Below are 22,890 nucleotides of genomic sequence, written 5' to 3'. Positions count from 1 at the left end.
ATGGATCTTAGGGTTTTTTTTTTTTTTTTCATGTTTTCAAGTCAGTGGCGAATCATGGACCTCATTTAGAGACTGATCTTTTAGATTTTAATTTCCTTCATAAAAGTTTAGTTTCTACCTCTCATCAACATTCAACATGTGTTTTGAGTCTAGTAACTACTCTCATTTTCTTTACTTTGCAATTAGCTTTCAGAGAGGACAGATTTTCTGTGAATTCAGAGATGGGTATTTCTAGTTTTGTTTTGTAGCACACCTGATATACTTTGGTACCTTTATGTACTTCTGGTCCCACCATGTGTGGAAGGTGCAGGAATAAGACTGTCAGAAAAAATGCAGAACACTCAGGTATTCTGTGTTTTTATTTGCTAAATTTGGCAACCTGAGAGATAGGAGGAGATAACCTTAGAAGCTTCCCTGGTGGCTTAGAGGATAAAGCATCTGCCCACAATACGGGAGACCCGGGTTCGATCCCTGGGTAGGGAAGATTGCCTGGAGAAGGAAATGGCAACGCACTCCAGTACTCTTGCCTGGAAAATCCCATGGACGGAGGAGTCCACGGGGTCGCAAAGAGTCGGACACGACTGAGCGACTTCACTTCAACCTATCAGATAACTGACATAGGCATTCTGTGCATATTATCTCATTTTCCCCTGCATAAGGTTGATTATTCCGACTTAATCAATAAGGAATGGAAGTGTTAGGTAGGAAGTTAGGCCTGAGGGGTGGCCTGGCCGAAGAGGATGCAAGCTGATTGCTAAACCCCACCCCAGACACGCCCCAATGCGGCACAGGAGAACTCACAGATACGCTACAAAATAACCAGAGAGACCGGTCCAACTCCTGCGCTTGCGCCCTAGGAAGCCAGTAGATACAAACTAACCAGTGGGGCTTCTCCAACTCCTATGCATGGCCATTGACGCAAAGTTGTGTCCTCAAGTAACCTTAGGCAGCCGGGAGACTATTCAGTTCAGTTCGGTCGCTCAGTCGTGTCCGACTCTTTGCCACCCCATGAATCGCAGCACGCCAGGCCTCCCTGTCCATCACCAACTCCTGCAGTTCACTCAGACTCACGTCCATTGAGTCAGTGATGCCATCCAGCCATCTCATCCTCGGTCGTCCCCTTCTCCTCCTGCCCCCAACCCCTCCCAGCGTCAGAGTCTTTTCCAATGAGTCAACTCTTCACATGAGGTGGCCAAAGTACTGGAGTTTCAGGATTAGCACCATTCCCTTCAAAGAAATCCCAGGGCTAATCACCTCCAGATTGGACTGGTTGGATCTCCTTGCAGTCCAAGGGACTCTCAAGAGTCTTCTCCAACACCACAGTTCAAAAGCATCAGTTCTTCTGCGCTCCGCTTTCTTCACAGTCCAACTCTCACATCCATACATGACCACTGGAAAAACCATAGCCTTGACTGGATGGACCTTTGTTGGCAAAGTAATGTCTCTGCTTTTCAACATGCTATCTAGTTTGGTCAGAACTTTTCTTCCAAGGAGTAAGCATCTTTTAATTTCATGGCTGCAATCACCATCTGCAGTGATTTTGGAGCCCAAAAAAAATAAAGTCTGACACTGTTTTCACTGTTTCCCCATCTATCTGCCATGAAGTGATGGGACCAGATGCCATGATCTTCGTTTTCTGAATGTTGAGCTTTAAGCCAACTTTTTCACTTTCCACTTTCACTTTCATCAAGAGGCTTCCTTTGATCAAGAGGTTCCTGTTCACTTTCTGCCATAAGGGTGGTGTCATCTGCATATCTGAGGTTATTGATATTTCTCCTGGCAATCTTGATTCCAGCTTGTGCTTCTTCCAGCCCAGCGTTTCTCATGATGTACTCTGCATATAAGTTAAATAAGCAGGGTGACAGTATATAGCCTTGACATACTCCTTTTCCTATTTGGAACCAGTCTGTTGTTCCATGTCCAGTTCTAACTGTTGCTTCCTGACCTGCATATAGGTTTCTCAAGAGGCAGGTCAGGTGCTCTGGTATTCCCATCTCTTTCAGAATTTTCCACAGTTTATTGTGATCCACACAGTCAAAGGCTTTGGCCTAGTCAATAAAGCAGAAATTGATGTTTTTCTGGAACTCTCTTGCTTTCTCCATGCTCCAGCGGATGTTGGCAATTTGATCTCTGGCTCCTCTGCCTTTTCTAAAACCAGCTGGAACATCTGGAAGTTCACAGTTCACGAATTGCTGAAGCCTGGCTTGGAGAATTTTGAGCATTAGTTTACTAGCGTGTGAGATGAATGCAATTGTGCAGTAGTTTAAGCATTTTTTCACATTGCCTTTCTTTGGGACTGGAATGAAAACTGACCTTTTCCAGTCCTGTTAAGGATTCATAAATAGTCTATATACACATGCATCTGATTATAACAGGCTGAATTATGGGAAAGACAACCTGTTGTTATGTAACTTGCAACTGGCAATCAAAACTGTCAGCCCACACCCACCTAAATTAATAGTAAAAGCCAGGTCTTTAACAACCTCTCTCCCCCCTGCCCCCCCCCCCCCCCCCCGCCCCCACCTCATCACTCTGGCGCCAGTATCTCTCTTGGCTTGGCCCACCTCTCACTCGACATTCTCTTTCTGTTCTTTCTGCTCTTTCTATTCTTTCTTCAATAAACTTGTTTCAGCCATGGGTAAGACCTCAGCTTCTTCTTTGTGTCTTTACCAAGGCCCACCAAGGGAGGGTCCTCTTCCACCTCTCCAAATCCATGAACAGAAGCTTCCTTAGGTTGAGTAACTTGTCCAAGATTACACAGTAGCAGAACTGAAACCCGATCCTGAGTCAAAAACTTAGGCTTTCTGATCACATGATACAAGGGTCTCTTGCTGCTTCGTTTCTCTGCACCCCATTCTCAGAGTCCAGACATTTCCCAGATTCCCTTCTTGTTTTCTTTCTGGTATGAGATACCTTTAGATCTTTAGAGTAGGTGAGTTTGGAGGTGAACAGAGGAAATAGGGGCATCGTTTTTATATGAGGCCAAGTGTTTGTCGCTCAGTTGTGTCTGAATCTGTGACCCCATGGACTGCAGCCCATCAGGCTCCTCTGTCCATGGAATTCTCCAGGCAAGAATATTGGAGTGAGTTGCCATTCCCTTCAGGGGACCTTCCCAACCCATGGATCGAACCTGGGTTTCCCGAGTTGCAGGCACATTCTTTATCATCTGAGCCACCTGGGAAGGCCCATATGAGGCCAAAGAATACCACAAATGTAGCAGGAAAGAACAAATCTAACTCCATGTTAGCTCTGCTCCTTTTTCCTTTAACCTTTGTGCTCTGTTGGCTGTGCTTAGTCATGCTGGCTCTGCACCTTCTGTAAAAGTATGTTGCCTAGAGCCTGAAATATACGAGATATCCCCTGCTCAGGGCAGTGATCTTTGAGTCCATTCATATAGAGATAAAAAATAGCAGAACAGAGAATAACATCTGTCTTGTTAGCGGTTTTCAGGAACATTGTCACCTGACCAACCTGGACAGTTGCAAAAACAAAGAATTCTGACACCAAGAAGTTTGCCATAACTGACCACTCCCTCCCTTACCTTGCTTTGCGGAAACCCTCCTGGGGTTTTGGAGTTTGGGGGCATGAGCCACCTGTCTCCTTGGCCCTGCAATAAATGTTTCCCTGCTCCAAGCTCTGACATTTTGTGTTGCTTGGACTTACTGTGTGTCAGGCACATGGATTTGCGTTCAGTAACAGGAACACACCTGTTGGGTTTACCATTCATTGGAGGGAGGATGAAAACACATCATAAGGGACAACACAGTGTCTCAGCAGAACTATATTAGAATATTACAGGATTTGGGCTTTGATTGGGTGACTTAGGGAGGGTCTAAGGAAGCGAGGATTTGTTCTAGGTTATAAGCTATCAGAAAGTGAGGTCGATTCTATCACTCAGTAAAGAACTATTTGTCACGCGTCCAGCAAAAGATGGGAAATTTTCCTGTTTTGTGACTTGCACACTGACCTTGTTTGTGTCGGTCTGTAGACAAAATTATGAAGTGGCCTTCTTTTGTCTCATTTTATCATGGTCTCAGAGCAATACTGTCTGAGCTTCGTATTCTGTAAAATTGTTTAGGTCCAACAGAAAACAAAATAGCCTGGCTGTGAGTTTCATATCAGTTCTGGACATCAGGAAATGCTTTTGTCTTTCTCAGTATGGATCAGAAAGTTTTTGGAATGTTTCACTGCAACTTTACATGAAGCTCAAAGAAACTCAATTTTTTGAAGATAAAAATAATTGGCATAGGTTCAGTTCAGTTCAGTCGCTCAGTCGTGTCTGACTCTTTGCCACCCCATGGACTGCAGGATGCCAGGCCTCCCTGTCCATCACCAACTCCTGGAGTTTACTCAAACTCATGTCCTTCCAGTCGGTGATGCCATCCAGCCATCTCATCCTCTGTCGTCCCCTTCTCCTGCCTTAAATCTTTCCAACCATCAGGATCTTTTCCAGTGAGTCCGTTCTTCACATCAGGTGGCCAAAGTATTGGAGTTTCAGCTTCAACATCAATCCTTCCTATGAATATTCAGAACCGATTTCCTTTAGGATTGACTGGTTGGATTTCCTTGCAGTCCAGGGAACTCTCAAGAGTCTTCTCCAACACCACAGTTCAAAAATATCAATTCTTTGGTGCTCAGCCTTCTTTATGGTCCACTCTCACATCCAAATATGACTCCTGGAAAAACACAGCTTTGACTAGATGAACCTTTGTTGGGAAAGTAATGTCTCTGCTTTTTAATATGCTATCTAGTTTGGTCATAGCTTTTCTTCCAAGGAGCAAGTATCTTTTAATTTCATGGCTGCAGTCACCATCTTCAGTGCTTTTGGAGCCAAAGAAAATAAAGTCTGTCACTGTTTCCATTGTTTCCCCACCTGTTTGCCATGAAGTGATGGGACCAAATGCTATGATCTTAGTTTTTTGAATGTTGAGTTTTAAGCCAGCTTTTTCATGCTCCTCTTTCACTTTCATCAAGATGCTCTTTAGTTCATCCTTTCTGCCATAAGGGTGGTGTCATCTGAATATCTGAGGTTATTGATATTTCTCCCTGCAACCTTGATTCCAGCTTGTGCTTCATCCAGACCAGCATTTCGCATGATGTACTCTGCATATAGGTTAAATAAGCAGGGTGACAGTGTACAGCCTTGATGTACTCCTTTCCCAATTTGGAACCAGTCTGTTCTTCCATGTCCAGTTCTAACTGTTGCTTCTTGTCCTGCATACAGATTTCTCAGGCAGGTAAGGTGGTCTGGTATTAAAGAATTTTCCATCTCTTTAAGAATTTCCATAGTTTGTTGTGATCCACACAGTCAAAGGCTTTGGCGTAATCAATAAAGCAGAAGCAGATGTTTTTCTGGAACTCTTTTGCTTTTTCCATGATTCAACAGATGTTGGCATTTGATGTCTGGTTTCTCCGCCTTTTCTAAATCTAGCTTGAACATCTGGAAGTTCTTGGTTCACATACTGTTGAAGCATAGTTTGGAGAATTTTGAGCATTACTTTGCTAGCGTTTGAGATGAGTGCAATTGTGTGGTAGTTTGAACATCCTTTGGCATTGCCTTTCTTTGCAATTGAAATGAAAACCTTTTCCAGTCCTGTGGCCACTGCTGAGTTTTCCAAATTTGCTGGCATATTGAGGGCAGCACTTTCACAGCATCATCTTTTAGCTCAACTGGAATCCCATCACCTCCATTAGCTCTGTTCGTAGTGATGCTTCTTAAGGTCCCCTTGACTTCACATTCCAGGATATTTGGCTCTAGGTGAGTGATCACACCATCATGGTCATCTGGGTTATGAAGATCTTTTTTGTATAGTTCTTCTGTGTATTCTTGCCACCTTTTCTTAATATCTTCTGCTTCTGTTAGGTCCATACCATTTCCATCCTTTTTTGTGCCCATCTTTGCATGAAGTGTTCCCTTGGAATCTCTGATTTTCTTGAAGAAATCTCTAGTCTTTCCCATTCTATTGTTTTCCTCTATTTTTGGCATTGATCACTGAGGAAGGCTTTCTTATCTCTCCTTGCTATTCTTTGGAACTCTGCATTTAAATGGAGATATCTTTCATTTTCTCCTTTGCCTGTAGCTTTTCTTTTCACAACTATTTGTAAGGCCTCCTCAGACAATCATTTTGCCTTTTTGCATTTCTTTTCCTTGGGGATGGTCTTAATCATTGCCTCCTGTATAATGTCAGGAACCTCCGTCTACAGTTCTTGAGGCACTCTGTCTATCAGATCTAATATCTTGAATCTATTTGTCACTTCCACTGTATAATCGTAAGGGATTTGATTTAGGTCACACCTGAATGGTTTAGTGGTTTTCCCTACTTTCCTTAATTTAAGGCTGAATTTGGCAATAAGTTCATGATTGGAGCCATAGTCAGCTCCCAGTCTTTTTTTTGCTGACTGTATAGAGCTTCTTTATCTTTGGCTGCAAAGAATATAATCAATCTGGTTTCAGTGTTGACTATCTGGTGATGTCCATGTGTAGAGTCATCGCTTTTGTTGTTGGAAGAGGGTGTTTGCTATGACCGGGGCATTCTCTTGGCAAAACTCAGTTAGCCTTTGCCCTGTTCATTTTGTACTCCAAGGCCGAATTTGCCTGTTACTCCAATTATCTCTTGACTTCCCACTTTTGCATTCCAGTCCCCTACGATGAAAAGGACATCTTTTGGGGGTGTTAGTTCTAGAAGGTCTTGTAGGTCTTCATAGAACCATTCAACTTCAGCTTTTTTGACATTATTGGTTGGGGCAAAACAGTGGATTATTGTGGTACTGAATGGTTTGCCTTGGAAATGAACAGAGATCATTCTGTTGTTTTTGTGATTACATCCAAGTAGTGCATTTCAGACTCTTGTTGATTATGATGACTACTCCATGTCTTCTAAGGGATTCTTGCTCACAATAGTAGATACAATATAGTTACAGAAAAATCAATAAATAGAAAAGAAAACCTTGTAACAGATGGGTAAATTAGATGGCAGTCAAATGTGGACTACCTAATTTAGAACCCACTTAAACCATGTATTTCTGTTTCCCATCAAATTCCAAACCTTCTAAGTTGAATAAATCAACTATAAAGGGAAAAAAAGTGGCTTTAAAACAACAACAAACCAAATTCAAATTCTTGTTTCTAAGGAGAAAGACTTGAAAGGCTCAGAGAGAATTTGGGGCATCAAGTAATTCATATAAAACACAATTTTGATGAGCTAAGTGTAAATGAATCAGAAACATATGGGTTACATTTCTTTTAAACATGGGTTTACAAATTAAGGGAAAAAGTGGTTGGTGAAACTCTTTCTGGTTTTGCCCAAACCCTAAATGTTCAAGAAACAGCTTGAGATGTTCCATGAACCCAAATGTGGCAATATTCAACCATTCCTGCTGTAAACTATTGTGCAAGCTGACAGTTTTGATTTTTATGCCAAGCATGGGACTTTTTGAAGTCTTCTCTTTTTCAGAAGCATCCATCCTATTTTCTTATGTAATTAGGTGTTTCTGTTCAAGAAAACAGAAGTAATGCACACACACATGTGAAAATTAGGCCCTTGGTTCTCCATTAAGGACTAGATTTCAAATCTGGGTTTATTTTCGGATATATTCAACCTACTTATTGATATTTTGTTCTCCTGAGGGGTTACTTAGGTTGTTCAAAGAGTCACATATGTATCTCTGGAACATGAGTTTCTTAAAGTACTTGTTCACAAATGGCCTTAAATATGGGCTGTGAAAGAACTGACATCTTGTCACTTCATGGTGCTCCCTTTGTGGTGAAGAGCAGCAAAGGCAAGACTCCAATACTGAATGAAGACAGCTCTGTTTGCAAGAGATTCCCCAGTCTAAGCAAGTGGAAACCCACAGGCCACCCCTGTGAATTATTTTTGTGCAACATGAAATTTAACTTCACAACTAGTGTCTCATATTCTGATATCTTGGACCCGAAAAGCTAACATAGAAATCTTCTTCTGTGGCCCATATCTGTCTTGCTTCAATTTGGCCATCTCAAAATGCAAAATGTGGATAATTCTAGGACCTCCCTCAAACTCCCCTTGAGAGGATTAATCCTTTTAATTCTGTAAAACTCAGCATGGTGCCTGGCACATAGTAGGTACACAAAACACGTTGGTGATTCTGATGCCCATTGTTAACAAGTTCTACTCATCTCTCTTCTTTGTGTCTCACTGGTGGGAGAATAAGGATAATACGCTTTTATGAGAAAAATGTCTCAATTTAGGCGCCTATCTAGCCTTGCCAACTGACTGCAAATGACTACAAAGCATATGCTAATGTAAAGTGGCATCAAAGACGGTTTCTTCCTGGATATGCTAAAAAGCACAAGCACCCTCAATGGTGGCCAAACAAAAAGAAATGTGAATGGCTTATAAAAATCACAAAAGCAGCAGCCTCATTCCCATTCATCTCCCATAGCTTATGCCCCTGCCCTTTGCACCTGTCCCAGTGGTGACTCAACAGGGGCTCCATAGGAGCTAGGATGGGGCCAGGACAAAACCCTCAGGGGACATCTCCTTGCCTTTTAATGCGAGCTGAAAATCCAGAAATTCAGCCTCTGCCTGCCATAAGTCAACAGATTAGTAGTGTTGATGGCAATGATGAACGTGTACCCAGTGAGCCAATCTTAGATTATCAGTTTTTCTTATCTACTGCCCTTGTTTCCAAGCTGTATTGTTTATGAAGATCATCAAAAGGGAGAGAGGGGGTAGGAGGAATGGAGTTTTCAAAACTGTGATTTATGGTGGAAATTAGTTGTGTCATTTAGCCATCTGGTCAGTGGTTCCCCTATATCTTAGGGCAGCATTCAAGTTCACCTGTAAGTTTATTACTCACTATTCCGTATTTGAGTCAAACAAATTTATTTCTCACTGTTTCTTCTCACATGCTCTGGATTCTAAAATTAATTCCATTTTGTCATGTCTTAAAAAAAATGATTGTTATATTATGATTTATACTTTTCATTATAAATTAAATATTTCGTAATACAGTCTCAAACTAACCAACGAATACACACATTAGGTTATACCTTTTGGTCTCCAGCCACCCTCCCGACCCAGGGATCAAATCCGTAACTCCTGCATTGTAGGCGGCTTCTTTACAGTCTGAACCACCAGGGAAAGCCCCCCAAAAACCAACTCTTTGGGACCCCATAGACTGTAGCCCACCAGGCTCCTCTGTTCATGGGATTTCCCAGGCAAGAATACTGGAGTGGGTTGCCATTGCCTTCTCCAGGGAATTTTTCCAACCCAGGGATCAAACCTGTGTCTCTCTCATTGGCAGGCAGAATCTTTACCACTGAACTACCTGGGGAGCCCTTGATACCTTTATTATAATGCAAATCAGATCTGAATCATGTACTTATTTGTTGGTAAGTTACTTCAGTCATGTCTGATTCTTTGTGACCCTATGGACCGTAGCCTGCCAGGTTCCTCTGTCCCTGGGATTCTCCAGGCTAGAATACTGGAGTGGGTTGCCATGCACTCCTCCAGGGGATGTTCCTGACCCCAGGGATTGAACCCACATCTCTTATGTCTCCTGAATTGGCAGGCAGGTTCTTTACCACTAGTGCTACTTGGAAAGTGCTTGAAAGTGAAAGTAAAAGTGAAGTTGCTCAGTCGTGTCTGACTCTTTGTGACCCTGTGGACTGTACCCTACCAGGCTCCTCCATCCATGGGATTCCCCAGGTAAGAATACTAGAGTGGGTTGCCATTTCCTTCTCCAGGGGATCTTCCCGACCCAGGGATTGAACCCGGGTCTCCCACCTTGCAGGCAGACGCTTTAACCTCTGAGCCACCAGTGCTTAGAATGCTGCAAATAGAGTCTGAATCAAGTACTTGTTTAAAATGCTTTGAAGTCCTCTTCATTGCTTTTCAGACAATGCAAATTCTGATTTGCAAATGCCTCTGGTCTCTGATCCCTGGCCTCCTAACCTCATTCCCTATCTGTGTATACATGACCTCCCCCAGCAACCCTAATATATTGTATACGTTATTGTGCCTGAGTCTTTCAATATGCTGGTTCTTCTGGTTCGACACTCCCCTGTTCTTCCTTCCATCTCCTTCTTCACCTTCAGATCTTCAGTAGCTATAACTTCCTCTCTGAAACCATTTCTGGTAGTTCCCACATCACAGTGTTTAATCATATATATTACAATTGCCTGTTTGACACCCCCAGAAGGCTCTAAGCTCCTTAAGGACAAAGACAGAGTTGTCTTGTTTATGGCTGTAGCCCCACTGTGAATTAGTAAATATTTACTGAATGAATTATAGCCCTTATTACACCTGGGTTTCTGCTCACCGCAAAGCTCCTTGAGGATAAATTTGTCATTTTATTTTCTATGTACCTTAGCTCTATCAACCTGGAGATGGTTAATTTTCCTCTTTCTTCTTTAACTTGGCCAAACAGTTTGAAGGGAATGAAGAAAATCTGGAGAAAGGGCTTTGGTCTTAGGAGGCAGGAAGGGTTTAGATCAGTTGAAAGTATGAGTTTGAGAATACAGAAGGGATGAGCACATACTTAGGTAATAGGTGGGAGAAAATGACCTTGCCTTTAAGGTAAGGCTACTTAAATGTAATGAAAGTGGGGAATACACTTTCAGTTTCCTTAAAAACAAAAAAAGAAATCTATTCTGAGATGCTTTATTTTGGAAGCCAAATTTTAAGTTTTGGAACTCCACATTGGCTTTTAAGCTGCTTTGAAAACTCTTTTATCTCTAAAATCAGTTTGGATTTGAGTTGATTAAAGTTTTGTCCCTATTTTCTGCCCCTCAGCACTGTGGAACAACACTAGTTTCTTTTTCCTGATTCCAAGGCCCATGTGGTGGTTCTGAACATTCCTGGGCTGGGCAGGGCTAATCAGCCCAGGTGCTGTGGATTCCAACTGTCCAGCACCTGGTAAATCAAGTTTTTTTTTTTTTTTGCCCTGTAGCTCTCTATGTATGGAATTAATCTCTCTTACAGTTAAGGCACCCTGGTTGCTGTGCCATAGAGGGACACAGATACAAGGCAGCAAGTAGATATGGGAACTGATGAATTCCCTCTGTTGGGCCAACAGGTATGCACAGTAGGAATTAGGAGGACATTTTACCGCATCAGCCAGCATCTGCTGCTGGAGGAGAAGCTGCTGTTTCTGCTCCATGATCTGCCTCTGTAGAGTCTGTTTCTTTCCCATCAATTGCTGATTCAACAGTGATTGCTGGGAGTTCATGTAACCACTTCCAGTGTTTGGATTTGAGCAGGGGTTGGGACTTGGACTGGGGCCCGCGTTCTGGCCTACCACAGAGTGTTGATCCTGAAAAAGAGAAAGGGAGGGGGAGCGGAAAGCTACTGTGAATTAAAAGAAAAAAAGTCACGCCAAGATCATAAGCTTAGATTCCAAACATTTTTCAGCTTGTTAAGATCAAACAAGGTTAATGGGTTGGAGATCAGAGAATCACTTTTTAAATGTAGGAGAAATAACTGCATGTCACAGCAACCAAAGCAGCTGGGTTAATGACATTAGGGAACTGGAAAAGCTCTCATATGACTCTGATGGTGGAACCTCCACATTCCAGAAGGTGTTTATGGAACCTCAAAGAAAATTATCGTAAAAACATACGGCAACCCTCTCAATTGCTCAGGAACAAACACATCATAAAGTGAAAAGTTCTTCCTTTTCCCTAAAGTTAGCCCCTACCATGGCTGATCCTACAATAAAAATAATTTCAATTCATGTATTTAAATGTTGAATAACCATTTTGGACAGAAGGGGCCTAGCTTTCTGTGATAAGGAGAACCTGTGAGTTTCTATTTCACAAACACTGAAACTTGTTAGGGGTTTCACCTTTCAGGGGTTTGTTTCCCCGGTGGCTCAGATGATAAAGAACCTGCCTGCAATGCAGGAGACCCAGGTTCACTCCCTGGGTTGGGAAGATCCCCTGGAGGAGGGCATGGCAACCCATTCCAGTATTCTTGCCTGGAGAATTTCATGGGTAGAGGACTCTGCAGGGTTAATGTCCAGATTTGTTAATTTTCCTCCTTGATCAATAAGACAGGAACTGCCACATTAAATGAAAAGAACACTACTGACAATTAGAAGTTATTGGTCAAAGACTCACAGTTGTATATTAAATAGTATTGGTGAACTGCCATTCTGATTTGAGGTATCTATCAATCTTTCGACATTGACAGGTCAGGACATTGCAGGGCACAAAGCTAAACCCAGCCAGAGATTTTACTAATTCCCAAAGGTCTGTGTGTATAGGATTGAGCTGTACACTGTTGGGGTTACAAGAAAACTAGAAAACATAGTCCTCATTTTGGAGAACTTACCAGGAAGAAATGACATGCTTACACATCAAATACAAGAAAATATAAACTCAAGTTTTAGATAAATGATACAAGTACTAAATCAAAGGATCTGCCTTGCTCCAGAAACTCTGAGGCTGCAGATCAGATACCTACTCAGGGGATTCTAATGCTCATGGGTCCAGGGAATGCTCTTTGAGAAACACTAGATATATGGGAGCAATAAAATTCAACTTTCATTCCCACCTGGACTGTGTGAGGTTACAAGAGATTAAAAAGATAAAGCAGCTCCCATGATGTCTGATGAGTGGTAAGCAATAGGTAATCCATGTGTGGACTTGCCTTCTTTCTTTAGTTATCTGTTGAGCTTAAAAAAAAAAAAAAAAAAAAAAAGGCCACCAGTCCAAAACCTGGGTATGTGGTCTTGCTTTAGTAATCCCTGGGGATATAGAGTCCACCAACTGCCTCAAAGGCAAAGGGATACAAAATAATTCTAAAATGACTATGCACTAAGGTTTGTTACAGGCCAGTCACTGTGCTTATGGAGCTTCCCAAGTGGCTCAGTGGTAAAGAATCTGCCTGCCAATGCAGGAGACCTGGGTTCAATCCCTGGGTTGGAAAGATCCCCTGGAAAAGGAAATGGTAACCCACTCCAGTATTCTTGCCTGGGAAATCCCATAGACAGAGGAGCCTGAGGGGCTACAGTCCAAGGGGTCACAAAGAGTCCAACACAACTGAACATGAGCACGTATACTCTGTGCTTAGTGGCTTACGTGTATGGCTTAGCTGGCTTAATGGCTTAGGTGATTTATTTCAATTCATCCTCCTCACAGAACAATGAGAAAGAACTAGTATTTTCATCCTAATTTTACAGATGAGAAATCTGCCTCTGAGAGATCACTAGCTTTAAGTAGCTGAGGAATATTAAGTCAGGCCTGCCTGACTCCAGAAATCCAGTTCTCAATCACTATACTGTCTCTTGGTTGAGACAGGAGGAGCTAGAGCTTCATACTCTGGGCCAAGCCATCTCTCTGGGCAGCAAACGTGTGCTGAGCATTCCTTTCAGGGGTAACTCTCAATCAGGCACCTGGCAAAGGCATGTTTTGGGGAAAAAGGCAGAGATGGGGGGACTGGAAGCAGGTGGTCCTCCTCACCAGTCCATGAAAAATAATTAGAGTCAGCTCTGAGGTAGGAAAAAGCTATGACAAACCTAGACAGCATATTAAAAAATAGAGACATCACTTTGCCAACAAAGGTCTGTATAGTCAAAGCTCTGGTCTTTCCAGTAGTCATGTATGGATGCGAGAGTTGGAACATAAAGAAGGCTGAGTGTCAAAGAACTGGATGCTTTCAAATTGTGGTGCTGGAGAAGACTCTTGAGAGTCCTTTGGACAGCAAGGAGATCAAACCAGTCCATCCTAAAGGAAATCACTTTCCTTGAATATTCACTGGAAAGACTGACGCTGAAGCTGAAGCTCCAATACTTTGGCCATGTGATGTGAAGAACTGACTCACTGGAAAAGACCCTGATGCTGGGAAAGATTGAGGGCAGGAGAAGAAGAGGGCAACAAAGGATGATATGGTTGGATGGCATCACCGACTCAAAGGACAAGTATTTGAGCAAATTCCAGGAGATGGCGAAGAACAGGGAAGCCTGGGATGCTGCAGTCCATGGGGTTGCAAGGAATCAGACATGACTGAGTGACTAGGCGACAACTGGAGTAGGAACAGCCCCTGAGCAGCTTAAAGGAACGGAACTATTCCTAACACATCTGTGCCCAATGTTCAGTCAGAGCTCTCAGCCTTAAATCTATTATGACTTTTGGAAAAGATTGTCCTGCAAGCCACCAAGACTCTCCCTTGGAGTGTGCATCTCTCGCGTAGATTGGGGGTTCAGCTTAGGGTCATACTACTTTGTTCTTTGCTGTGCTGTTTTTATCATCCAATCTAACAGAGCAATCAGTATACATTTACTATGTACTATGTCTTAATTTCCTTGTATAAAATGAAGGTAATTCTATTTATGACCTAAGATTAAGCTGGATGAAATTTAGAACAGTTCTAGGCACTAGACAAATTGTAGCAATTAATATTTTTCTTATTTCCCTATCTCTGTATTTGTGTAGAGCAGAGATATTTTAGAAACTGTTGCTTTTGTGAAGGAGCTTGTGCTGTACGCGCACTTGGACTGCACGTGTGTTACGTTCAGTGCCCATCATTTTAAAAACACTGAGAGGCCCTCGTGCTCTGCAGGTGACCACAGTCTCCACTATTCCTTATTTTATTACTTGCACCCTTTCCCCCTCCTTTCTATTAGTTATCCGGCCCATGTGCGCATTTGAAGTTAAAATCTCTGGCTTTATATTTTAAAGAAGACATACAGATGGCCAACAGGCACATGGAAAGATGCTCAACATCCCTCATTATTCAGTTCAGTTCAGTTCAGTTCAATCACTCAGTTGTGTCCGACTCTGCAACCCCATGAATTGCAGCACACCAGGCCTCTCTATCCATCACCAACTCCCGGAGTTCACTCAGACTCACGTCCATTGAGTCGGTGATGCCATCCAGCCATCTCATCCTCTGTTGTCCCCTTCTCCTCCTGCCCTCAATCTCTCCCAGCATCAGAGTCTTTTCCAATGAGTCAACTCTTCGCATGAGGTGGCTAAAGTACTGGAGTTTCAGCTTGAGCATCATTCCTTCCAAAGAACACCCAGGGCTGATCTCCAAGTCTATGCCCCAACCAGTAATGCTGAAGAAGCTGATGTTGAATGGTTCTATGAAGACCTACAAGACCTTTTAGAACTAACACCCCCAAAAAGATGTCCTTTTCATTATAGGGGACTGGAATGCAAAAATAGGAAGTCAAGGAGTAACAGGCAAATTCGGCCTTGGAATGCGGAATGAAGCAGGGCAAAGATTAAGAGAGTTTTGCCAAGAAAATGCACTGGTCATAGCAAACACCCTCTTCCAACAATACAAGAGAAGACTCTACACATGGACATCACCAGATGGTCAACACCGAAATCAGACTGATTATACTCTTTGCAGCCAAAGATGGAGAAGCTCTATACAGTCAACAAAAACAAGACCAGGAGCAGACTGTGGCTCAGATCATGAACTCCTTATTGCCAAATTCAGACTTAAATTGAAGAAAGTAGGGAAAACCACTAGACCATTCAGGTGTGACCTAAATCAAATCCCTCATTATTAGAGAAATCAAAACTATACTGTGGTATCACCTCACACCAGTCAGAAAGACCATCATCAAAAAATCTACTAACAATAAATGGGAGAGGGTGTGGAGGAAAGGGAATCTTCCTATACTGTTGATGGGAATGTACACTGGTGCAGCCCCTGTGGAAAACAGTTCTTAAAAAGCTAAAGATAGAGTTACCATCGATCTGGAAGAGATGAAAATTCTATTTTGATGGGTGATTTTAATAATTTTATTTAGCAAATATGACTAAGTATCTATCATGATTCAGGTACTATGTTAAATGTAAATTGTACAAAGAATGACCTAATTTATTGTGTATTGATCGGAAGTTAATTTTTTTACAAATCCATGAAATTAAAGGGAAATTAATATAATTAAATGACTGTTGGCTGTACTGGTAAGTGGAATGTGAAAGTAATTAAGAGAACTTATTGTTGTTGATTTCAGCATTATACTCCATGAAAACTGTTTTAGCAGAAACATTAAATTTTTAAAAATAATTTGAAAAGATACATGCACCCCAATATTCATAGTGGCACTATTTACAATAGCCAAGACATGGAAATAGCCTCCATGTCCATCAACACTCATATGGATAAAGAAGATGTGGTATACACGTGTGCACGTGTGCTATGTAGCTGCAGTCATGTCCAACTCTTTGCAACACTATGGACTGTAGCCCATCAGATTCCTCTGCCCATGGAATTCTCTAGGCAAGAATACTCAAGTGCCATGCCCTCCTCTCGGGGATCTTTCTGACTCAGGGATCAAACTGGCATCGCCTGTGGCTCCTGCATTGCAAGTGGATTCTTTCCTGCTGAGCCACCTGGGAAACCTATGCATGCATATATGCACACACACACACACACACACACACACACACACACACACACACACACACAAACACTGGAATATTACTCAGCCATAAAAAAGAATAAAATTATGCCATCTAGGCAACATGGATAGACCTAGAGATTATCATACTAAGTGAAGTAAATCAGACACAGACAAATATATGATACACTTATATGTGGAATCTAAAAAATTGATACAAATGAACTTATTTACAAAACTGAAACACGTTCTCAGCCATAGAAAAAAAAACTTATAGTTACCAAAGGGGACAGGAGTATGGAGAAAGAGACAAATTAGAAATTCGGGATTAGCAGATGCTACTATACATAAAAGAGATAAACAACAAGGTCTTACTATAGTATAGGAAACTATAATCAATGTCTTGTAATGAATTATAATGGTTTCTATAATATCTTGTACATATATATACATAAAACTGAATATGTATATATAAATGTGTGTGTGTGTGTCTGTGTGTCTCTGTGTTAGTTGCTCAGTTGTGTCTAACTCTTTTCGACCACCATGGACTACAGTCTGCCAGACTATTCTGTCCATGGAATTCTCCAGGCAAGAGTACTGGAGTGCGTTGCCATTCCCATCTCCAGGGGATCTTCCTGACTCAGGGACCGAACCTGCAGGCAGATTCTTTACCATCTGAGCACCAGGGAAGCCCATATGTGTATATATGGGTTTATATATATAAATTATGTGTATATAAACTGAATCACTTTGCTGTACACCGGAAACAAACAAAACATTGTAACTCAACTATAGTTCAATTAAAAAAAGATCTCTGGGGACTTTGCTGGTGGTCTGGTGGTTAAGATGCCAAAGTCCCAATGCAGGGAGCATTGATGAACTATCTCATGTGCTGCACAGCATGGCCAAAAAAGAAAAAAAAACAAATCTCTGGCTTACATTTTATCTGGGAATCTATGATACATACATTACAAACACCACATATATACTGAAATTTACTGCAGTAAAAAGTAATGTATAATAATTTGCATTAAGTGATATGATACTACTGTTTTAGGATTAAAGTCCAGATCTCCTTATGCCCAGTCTTGTCACCTGTGCATCCATCCATCCATCCATTAATGAATTTGATAAATGTTACCGAGTATCTCCTATGTGCTAGGCAGTCTTCTATGTTCTGAAGATTAAGAATGCATTTAGGGGAAAAACAAAGAGAGAGAAAAGTGGTGGACCGAATGCTTGATGTTGGCAGAATTGGTGATCACCATCAAAATAATTTCCAGTGAAATCTGGAAAACCACCCTCTGCTAAGATTTATAAAAGATCTGCATGCCAAGAAAATGTAACTCTGTTTCTTTCTCTCTCTAATCAAACAGATGGACTATGCCAAATTTAGTTTCATTCCTTTACAATACTAAAAGATATAAAAATAAGGATAAGCTCTCTTTTGGATTTTGTAGATTTTTAAACCTTGTAGTCTCTAGCCCATGGGCCTTACCATGTATTCTACCAGACACATTCTTTCTGCTCATGATGGAAGTAATATTTGGCTGCCGCTACATTTTTTTGCCCTTATGTTAGCTATGAAACACAAAACACCTCCTTACACAGGCTTGCTGTCATTGCCAAGATGTTGTGCAAACTTTAGTACATAAAATATTTTGAAAGAAAAATATGCTCCCATCCGTTGGCTTTGATTTCCATACTCAGTCTCACTCTTTGCCTTACACTCAGCCCATGAAGAACCTGACTTAATAGAAACCACGTGTTTCTCCTTCAACGCTCATTTTCTCCTCAAAAGCTTGAAGACCATGGTAAAAGGGCACAATCTCAGCCTGTATGTGACAGTGTGTGTGAGTGTGTGTGTGAGACTGTGAATGAATTAAGCTACTTCTATTAATGTTGTCTTTTACATGCTAGAAAACTTATTTTCTAGAGACTAGTGCAAACTAGGAACTTGAATGATCTTTCATTTTGTGTGTTTTTTTCTGTTTTTCCAATAAATTATGGTGTTTGATGCTAACTTAGCAAACAGACTTCTGATCTTACCCTCCTGGGATTTAATATAAATTTACATTTAATATGCACTGACAGTTTTTCACATCTGATTGTGCGTGTGTATGTGTCTGTGATATGTATTCAAGATTTTGAATTCTTTTACCTCATTGGCTAAGCAACTGAGTTAGGGTTGTATGCCAAGTACCTAAATATGGTTAAAGATTCTGAATTTTTATTTTAGTCCTGCACAGGACTGCTAGACCAATGAAAGCATTTCTGTATCTTTTTAATAAAATTCTGCCCATAATCAAGCTATATTTTTAGAATTGTTCTCTTCCACTACCCTTATTCATTCAACAGATATTTGTTGAACATCTATTGTGCATCATGCATCTTTCAGGCCTTGGGGATCAGACACCACTCAGCTGGTTGAAAACCCTGAAGTTTGTCTATGCTTCCAAGTTTTCCAGCTGGACTATGGATGGGAGATTTATCTTCCAGAATGGGCTCAAGGATGTTAGGAGATCAGGTATATGATGACCAAACCTTTCAGCTGAATAAATCAAAACATGCTCACAAGTGAGTGGCAGTGTGTAAGGTTGATTTATGTTTATAGGAAATTGGATACATATTTTAATGTATGGAAAATATGGCAAATGAATACTTTCCAAATGTGTTTACTTTATTGACTTCAGATCTTGTCCATGGATCAGCATGAGAAGCACTAACTCGACAAGAACACAAACTATGTCAATGAAATCTGGCAGAAGATTAAGGAAACACCTGAACTCTTCTAAATGAGACCCTCTTTTCCCTAGAGGACAAATTACCTGTCCTTATTATCACCTAAGGACTTCCCTGGTGGCTCATTGGTAAAGAATCTCCTGCAATGCAGGAGATGCAGGAGACTTGGGTTCGATCTCTTGGTTGGAAAGACCTTCTCGAGAAGGGCATGGCAACCCACTCCAGTATTTTTACCTGGAGTAAGATCATGGCATCTGGTCCCATCACTTCATGGGAAATAGATGGGGAAACAGTGGAAACAGTGTCAGACTTTATTTTTGCGGGCACCAAAATCACTGCAGATGGTGATTGCAGCCATGAAATTAAAAGACGCTCACTCCTTGGAAGAAAAGTTATGACCAACCTAGATAGCATATTCAAAAGCAGAGACATCACTTTGCCAACAAAGGTCCATCTAGTTAGGGCTACGGTTTTTCCTGTGGTCATGTATGGATGTGAGAGTTGGACTGTGAAGAAGGCTGAGTGCCAAAGAATTGATGCTTTTGAACAGTGGTGTTGGAGAAGACTCTTGAGAGTCCCTTGGACTGCAAGGAGACCCAACCAGTCCATTCTAAAGGAGATCAGTCCTGGCTGTTCTTTGGAAGGAATGATGCTAAAGCTGAAACTCCAGTACTTTGGCCTCATGCAAAGAGCTGACTCATTGGAAAAGACTCTGATGCTGGGAGGGATTGCGGGCAGGAGGAGAAGGGGACGACAGAGAATGAGATGGCGGGATGGCATCACCAACTCGATGGACGTGAGTTTGAGTGAACTCCGGGAGCTGGTGGACAGGAAGGCCTGGGGTGCTGCGATTCATAGGGTCGCAAAGAGTCAGACACGATTGAGCTACTGAACTGAACTGAACTGAACTGATGCCATGGACAGAGGAGCCTGGAGGGTCGCAAAGAGTCATACATGACTGAAACAACTGAGCACGCATGCATGCCTTATCACCTGTTTCTCTTTGAAATATTTTTAAGTCCTTTTGAAAAAAATGTCCAAATTAAAAACTAGAAGCAAACCCCGCTGTTTTAGTCCTAACCGCTAATTCACAGTACCCCCTTCTTTACAATTTTCAGGCATAAAATAATTAAAGGAAGAGTATGTATGAAGGAAACCCCGCAAACCTCAGTAACAGACACCAGAGTATAGACTTGGCCCCAGATCTGACTTTGATAAAATGGCTCTGTATGTCACCGTCAATATGTGAGAGATCTTTTTAAAGATCTTTTAAAAAAAATTTTAGCTAATAAAAATGCCAGAATTTCCTTTTTCATTTGAAAGGCATGCAGGGGTTCTGTGAAGCACGATTGATTTCAGCAAAAGGTAGAATGGGGTCCAATTAGACATGTCCTAAAGCAGCAAACAAAAATATCCTTGGTTGTACTGAAGTACATTGAAAAATTAAGACTCATTGAATTCAGTCAGCTTTACTGTTAAAGCAGTTTTGTGGGCTGAACAGTGACATAATTAGTTTCACAAAGCAAGCAGTTATCAGACAATCATTGTTCTCTTAATATTAAAAAAAAACTAATAATCTGGGCATCTGGGTAAAATGAGCTCTCTGTTTCTCTTAACTTATTTTGGAAGGGGAGTATATAATGGTTTTTTTTCCCCACAAAAATGAAGTAATGTAAGTTACTTAGGATCCATGAGAGTGTTTTGGCGTGGAATGACTGCCCTTTCTTTTTCTTGGCTCCTAGAGCGAAGCATCTGCAATTTGCAAAGCAAATTCAAGATAAAGTACCCAGCTGGGCAAGTTTGTACAGTAGATCTCACAAACTGGTTTGCTGTTTCAATCAATCTCTTTCCCTCCCTTGTCTCTTTCCCTCTTCTTGTTTCCCTATCTCCGTGAACTAACAGCTCAACTGTTCCTCAAGGCTATATTCATCTTCTGAGCTATCTAACTTATGAAGCAATTTATTTATCTCTATGCCTGAGAAACAAGCTGCCTTAACTGTTTCAGATTCCCGACAAGACCTCAGGCCCACTTAAGCTATTTATTTGGGGGCATGGAGGGTGAGGTGGCTGCGAGTGGCTAAAATAAATGAAAAGTTATTGTTTGACAAAACAACAACAGTAACAATGATAACAGAACAAAGATCAGGAAGTCATCCAGGAAACAACCTTTAAACAGAAAGACTGAAGGGGTAGAACACTGCTGTCTTTGGGTTTCCAATCATTTATTTCAAGGGTCATTAATCTATGACATGATCAGTCAGATTCAACTCGCTACCTTTTTTGGTAAATAAAATTTTATTGGAACATAGCCATACACATTCAGTTATATATTGTCTGCAGCTGGTTCCACACTGTGACAGAGTTGAATAGTTGTGACAGAGGCCTTATGACCCACAAGCCTAAAATATTTGCTATCTGGCCCTCTATGGAAAAAATGTGCTGACCTTTGCTCTATTTGGCTGTACTATCCAAGTCATGCTAAGTATTTTGGTCTTTTACATTGAACTGATAAAATGCCTTAGAGAAAAGTACCCAGCAATTTTGGTAGGAACAGGCAAGTTGGGAATTAGGAAATATCTATCACGAGGTCACCAACTCATAGCATCACTGACTCAATGGACATGACTTTGAGCAAACTCTGGAGATGGTGAAGGAGGGGAAGCCTGGTGTGTTTCAGTCCATGAGGTCGCAAAGAGTCGGACACAACTTAGCAACTGAATGAGAACAACAACAATCACGAGATCTGTTTACAATAGCCCTCCATTCCACCCACCATTATAAACAGTGGAAACTGAAAAGAAACTTACAGATCAACCATCCAACTGCATTTTACAGTTGAAGACACTGTCCAGAAAGGTTAAGGAATTGACTTGTAACAAAGTTACAAAACCCAATGAAGAGATAAAAAACCATATCCAAATCCAGGAAAATATATTAAGGAGAAATGAATGGCATAAAGTCTATTTGCTTGAGAGAATGATAGCTTGTCGGATACAACTAGCTCGCTGGGGGTTAGGGGAATGGGTCGGGAGATGTTGAAAGGTAGAATATGGAAACACAGAAGGATTTATTTCAATTAATGTTTTTCTTTATCCTTTGAAACTCTGAACAGTAACTGCTTTTCTCTTCTATTTGATGGGGCATTTTTCTTTGCTTTGCTCAGAACCTTCTTTCCCACCCCTCAGGGAAACCCTGATCACATGCTTACAATCTGTTTGGTTCAAATGATTAGAATGAGTTTGTGGTTACTGTAGAGTTCATTCTTCAGATGTTACCTAATTTTCAAGTCACCCGAACACTGTGTCTATTCTTAGCCTCTGGGGTGGACATTTACTTTGGGTTGGCACAGAAGAACAGTTCCATGAGCGAGGAAGCAGCATTTAGGTGCGAGAGTGGCCAGGAACAAAACGTCAGCAGATCAGGATGGAGTGGGAAGCGTTTGGTAACTCGGGAAGAAATGAGAACGTTTTCTTAAAAGAGAAACTCTTCAGCTTCAGAAGGGCTCTTTGTGGCAGACCTGAAATTTCTTCTCTGTAACTTAGCTTTTCACTTGCTCCCCCTAGAGCAGTGGTTTCAAACTTCTCTTTGGATAACAGTGTCTATTGAGGATTTCACAAAGCTGTGGATTCGGTCTCTACTGCCCTCCCCTCAAGTACACACACAGTCAACAATTTTGTTTATAATTTCAGGGCACTTACAAATCTTTAAAACATCCACAGACCATCCAGAGACCTCAGGTTGAGCACTCCACCTCCCATCCCTCAAAGGTTGGTATTTAGGAAAAGAGAAATGATTTCCCCCTTG

General features: G+C 41.4%; 1 protein-coding gene across 1 annotated transcript in view; it reads right to left on the bottom strand.

The window, feature by feature from the left end:
- MAML2 (mastermind like transcriptional coactivator 2) overlaps positions 1–22,890 on the bottom strand; it is a 406,045-nt gene that overhangs the window by 10,995 nt on the left and 372,160 nt on the right. Inside the window, exon 3 of the mRNA XM_052653180.1 lies at positions 11,092–11,295. Within this exon, the coding sequence (XP_052509140.1) occupies positions 11,092–11,295 (204 nt within the window). The remainder of the gene's footprint in view (positions 1–11,091; positions 11,296–22,890) is intronic.

Source organism: Budorcas taxicolor, chromosome 15 (genome assembly GCF_023091745.1).
Source record: "Budorcas taxicolor isolate Tak-1 chromosome 15, Takin1.1, whole genome shotgun sequence".
NCBI classification, from domain to species: Eukaryota; Metazoa; Chordata; class Mammalia; order Artiodactyla; family Bovidae; genus Budorcas; species Budorcas taxicolor.
Note: the sequence above shows the minus strand (reverse complement) of the source record. Positions and strands in the feature narration are given on the sequence as shown.